The sequence below is a fragment of the Merops nubicus genome, unplaced genomic scaffold, assembly GCF_000691845.1.
Source record: "Merops nubicus isolate BGI_N331 unplaced genomic scaffold, ASM69184v1 scaffold21895, whole genome shotgun sequence".
In the NCBI taxonomy this organism is placed as follows: Eukaryota; Metazoa; Chordata; class Aves; order Coraciiformes; family Meropidae; genus Merops; species Merops nubicus.
Genome location: NW_008611887.1, coordinates 62,327 through 67,234, shown reverse-complemented (window position 1 = coordinate 67,234; position 4,908 = coordinate 62,327). Strand labels below are relative to the sequence as shown.

Below are 4,908 nucleotides of genomic sequence, written 5' to 3'. Positions count from 1 at the left end.
TGCAGACCCAGGTCTCTCAGCCTTTCCCCTAAAGAGATGTTCCAGTGCCCTAATCATCTTTGTAGCCCTCTGTGTCAGCCCTTCCTCTCAGTTTTTTATCACTTGCTGAGGGTACACTCTGTCCCTTTATCCAGGCCATTGACGAATATCTTGAACAAAATGGGACCCAGTAGTGATCCCTGGGGAACACTGCTAGCTACGGGCCTCCAATTACACCATTATCACACTTCTATAGACATGTCTTTTCTTTCACTAACACCTAAACGTGCTACAAGGCTATTGTGTGTATCACATGCTTCTGCAAAGTTCCTGTCTCTAGAGGTTTTGCTTGCTGTTGCCAAACTTGCAGGCACAGGCACGTGGCAGTTTAGGCCAAGCATGAAAAAGGGGCGGGTAGGAGAAAGTTTCATGGTCCCTTAAGGTAAGTCTTTTTTTTTTTTTTCCTGTTTGTTTGTTTGTTTTACTTAACCAACCTAGAACAACTAAATATTTTCATAATGTTGGTATTATGTTGCTAATAAATAATGTAGATTGTTCGTTTTTTGTGATAGTCTTAGCACTTCGCAGTGACTTGCACATCTGATTTGTTATGAGAGTTTGAAAAGCAAAAACCTAAACCTAAACAAAAAAAATTCTGAATTTGTAAGAAATAGGAGTGTGCTGTTTTAGACAAGATAGGGCTTTCTTCCCTAGAACACAGATTTTGTTTCTCAGACATACCTTGTGTGCCATTTATGAGAGTATTTAGACCGAACATTTGAGGTAGGGTCTTATATTTTCTTCTTGCTTTTCACAGGCTTTGGGGAACCATGAATTTGATGAAGGTGTGAGTGGATTATTGGATCCTCTTCTTAAAAATGCTAATTTTTCAATCCTGAGCGCAAACATTAAAGGAAAAACTCCATTAGGAAATGAAATGATGAAATATGTTAAACCTTTTAAAATAGTACATTTTGACTCAGAACCAGTAGGAATTGTTGGCTACACTACAAAGGAAACTTCTTTCCTTTCACAACCCGGTATGTTTTCTTTAGTATATATGTTTAAATCCCTTGTTACTATTTTTTACTTGCTCACTTGTTTGCAACCAAAGATGAATGTTTGCGGCTGAAAAGCAAGAAGTTTGTTGTTTTATCAGTATTTACTAGTATTAGTGCAACTTTGTAACTGCCTCATTTTTAAACTGGAGAAGGTTTGTTAACATTAAAAGCTATTTTCATATAGACTTAAATTATTTAGCATCACTGAATTATCTAAGAATATAAGGTCAGTGAGATTGCAGGAGAACTGGGAGGAAAGGGTGGGCTTTGGGGTTTTTATTGTTGTTTGGGTTTTTTAATTGATATTCTTTTATATTTTATTGTTATTTATCCTTTTAAACAAATGTTAAAACATGACTACAGCTTATCTCTGAAATGAAATGTGTTCAAGACATTTATGTGTGTCTCGAAATTTTGCTTGTGAATGCCTCTGTGCCTAAGCCCTAGTACAAGCAAGGAGAGCTTCGTGTGTGTTTTTGAAGCACAAGTTGCCCAGCATGTTTTTAGCCTCTCAAATATTTCCAGAAATTAGACTACAGAAGGAACACCCATTCAGCTTTTACCACAATTGGTTCATTCATGAGTAAAATTAGAATTGATGAGGAAAAAGACCTCTCAATTTCTGACTATTTTTTCCAACATTTAAGAGGTTTTGGCTTGTTGAGGGTTTTTTTTTAGTAAAATAAAATGTTCTAGTGGAATGAGAAACACATTTCAATCAGCTGTTGGAGATCTGAGTCACTGCCTGCTCAAAGCTCAGGCCCTCTCTGACAAAATCAGACTTTATTCCCTGGCTTAAGCAGTTGGGATGCCCTAAAAAACAGTTTAAAGCTTTGACATAGGATTTCATATTATTACTTCTCTTTCCATTGCTTGGTAATAAGGAAGTACTGAGTAGCTGTCTTGAAAAAAGGAATATTCAATACTTTGAGGAAGCATTAGAACATAAAACTGTTCCTTCTGTGCCTTTTAATTACTATGCTGCATGTTTATCAAGAAGTGGATGTCTGAGGTCTGAACAGATTTCTGTATCTCTCTTCTATTTTACAGTGATGTGCTTTTGGAGTCTTTTTTTTCCCTTGACAAAAAAGAAAATTGGTCTGTATTTTGTGTAGACAATAGAATTTCACCTGTGCTTGGGGTCATGGGTGTAGGTATCTGACATAGAATCATAGAATCCTTTAGACATAACACCAAGTCTGAAAAATGGACAAATAGCCAATATGGTTCTTCATTAAGGATTAATAAAATAGAACTCAGCTCTTCGTCTAAAAAACTGCATTGGTGTGGTAAAGTCATCAAGTTCACTTTTGTTCAAATAAATATTAGAGGAAAATCCAGGTAGCGCTGGAATGATTCTGTGAGGCATTTAAATATATTTCCAATAAAATTGAGACATCACGTCGGATGCCTCGGTATGCTGAGACATTGTAACAGAGACCAGGGCTAGGAAAAGCAGCGTGCTGAAGGAAGGCTTGTTAGCTCCATAGATGGAGCTGAAGCAGCTCAGTGTATCCCACAGCGTAACTGAGCAACAAGCAGGGCAAAGTCTAACAGCAACATTTATAGTGATCAGAGATTTTATCATTTTCTGCTTCGCCTTCTCAGTGCGGGGAGGAACATTTGGAAGCTTTGAAAATGCGGGTTCAGGACACGTTAATATAGCTCAGTGATTATATGACCTGTGACCCAGCAATCCTTCAGACTGATAAAATCATGACAGAAGCGGGTCTGTGGCAAAACAATTACCAACCTAATTCCTTAGCTCAGTGAGTAAGAGACGTGTGATTTTTAAATGCAACACCTTGCTTATCTCTACGCAGTTCTTGCAGATGATTCAGTTTGCTCAGACTCTGCAGCCGTTGCTTTGGCACGCTGTACACTCCTAGGGCATTCTCAAGGCAAGCAGGAAGCTTGAAAGTGCTGAAATGTGAATTCCTACGTGACTGCTTTCTGTGGAAATCTTTTGCGAGTGTGATTTCTTCTATTGTTAAATCTCAAGAATTTCCACATGAAATTACAACTTGTACTTTTCATAATCTGCTTAAAACAGCTCTCAGCATATTTGAACGGAGTATAAAGTCCTTAAACCTGAGTGTTTCCATTGTGAAGGAACAATTAATCTCTGCTGAAGGCACTGCTAATGTTACTGTTTGGAAACCATAGGGATGGGGAACTCTTAGCACAATTTATAGATTACAGCCAATTGGCAGTTATTCTAAGGTTTCCCTCCATTTTACTGCATACAGCTATCTCAGCTGAACGCTCAGCCAGTTTTTCCACATCCTGCAAGAGCTGTTCATAACTTTGCCCATAGACAGGTTTGTCTATGTATTTGCTTTGCACTGATCATCCCAAGACCATCTTTCTAGTATTTTATGGTACCAACTCACTTGCTTTAGTTCTGCAATGATGTTGTAAACCCCACAAAATAGCTAATGTCTATCTGTCCTGAGAGTTGCTACATACACACTTGGTGCTGTGAAATAATAGGTCTCATTTTGTCCACTGTATTTTCATATAAAGTGGAAAGCCAAAGCTTCTTACTCCAGAACCTGACAGGCAGCAAAATATTTACTAAAACTGTCAATTTGGCCGAGTTCTCTAAAACAGAATTTTAAATTCCATTTATTCCTCTGTATTCTGGCTAGCTTGCATAATATTCTTAACGTGCAGCCAGTTCTTTTTGCCTTGTTCATTTATAGCACGGTTTGGATGCTTTACCTGAAACTCTACCCCATCTAAAAAGAGAAGAGGATGTCACGTCAGTTTAATGCCTTGGAAGAGAAGTGAAACACTGACATGAGCAATAACTGACTCTTAAATAAGCACTTTATTACAATTCAGGTTGTTCTGAGAAATGTGCAGTTGAGTGCTTAAGCAGCGTATTGCTTTTTGCCTGGTTTCTTAGAGAAGTGAGCGCTGTGTTATTGCTCTTACAGTCTCCCACTGTGTAACTTTTGAACCTGCTGGCCCATTTCAGCTCAGGCAGATCAAGCGCTGAGATGACTAGGATACAAAGCTGTGTGACTTGCCATGGCTATGTCATGGAGAGGGGGGACAAGAAGGCCCTGCAGCTCCCAAGCATAAATCCTTTTCTGAGGGTGAGGTGGGCAGCAGGCAGTCACTGGGTGGATGGGTTGGGACTGCCGCTGCCCACGCCAGGGCTGGTGGCTGCCTGTGCCCTGCTGTAACAGTCCTGGGAGAGAGATGGACTTTCTGGCACGGGACAGGCCTTGTTTTCCTTCTCATTCTGAAAATTGTTCTGTTTGTTTGTTTAAATACGGGTTGAAGATTAATAATAATATGTCTTAAGTGTGTGGTGCATTGTAGCCTGCAACGGTGTAGAGAAGTAACAGCTGGTGCTGATGGGGAGTGTTTGCTTATCCTGGGTTATCATGGGCCACCTGGATGCATGCCATGGGAGAAGTTAGCCTGCAGGCAACTGTGTGCTAGCACAGCTAGTTAGTGGCTTGCTTTTGGTCTTTGTTTAGAGAGCTCAGCTCTCTTTACAGAACTGGTCTCTACACAACAGGACATGTGCATGGCCATTGTAGTTGGTCCATGGGTGGTAAGATGAACATGTGAGGGGCCTACACTCAAGGAGCATTTCTCAGGCGTCTCTGTTTGCCAGCAGCTCCGTATGAAGCCCAGCTTGTCAAGCACAATGATGTACAACAAGGGGCTGAAGCTGGTGGCTTCTTTCAGCCTGGAGAAGGAAGGCTAAGGGGCAACTAAGGGCAGTCTTCCTCTATCTTAAGGGAGTCTACAAAGGAGACAGGGACAGAATCTTCCCAGATGGCCACAGAGACAAGAAACAATGGGCTCAAGTAGTACCACAGGAAATTATGGTGGGACATAAGGAAAA

General features: G+C 40.3%; 1 protein-coding gene across 1 annotated transcript in view; it reads left to right on the top strand.

Moving 5' to 3' along the window:
* Window positions 1-766: 766 nt before the first annotated feature.
* The window catches only part of NT5E (5'-nucleotidase, ecto (CD73)), a gene marked incomplete at its 5' end in the record, with an annotated part of 19,014 nt that continues 14,872 nt past the window's right edge, over window positions 767-4,908 (top strand). The window contains 2 exon segments of the mRNA XM_008941381.1: window positions 767-789; window positions 792-1,019. Of these exon segments, the coding sequence (XP_008939629.1) occupies window positions 767-789; window positions 792-1,019 (251 nt within the window).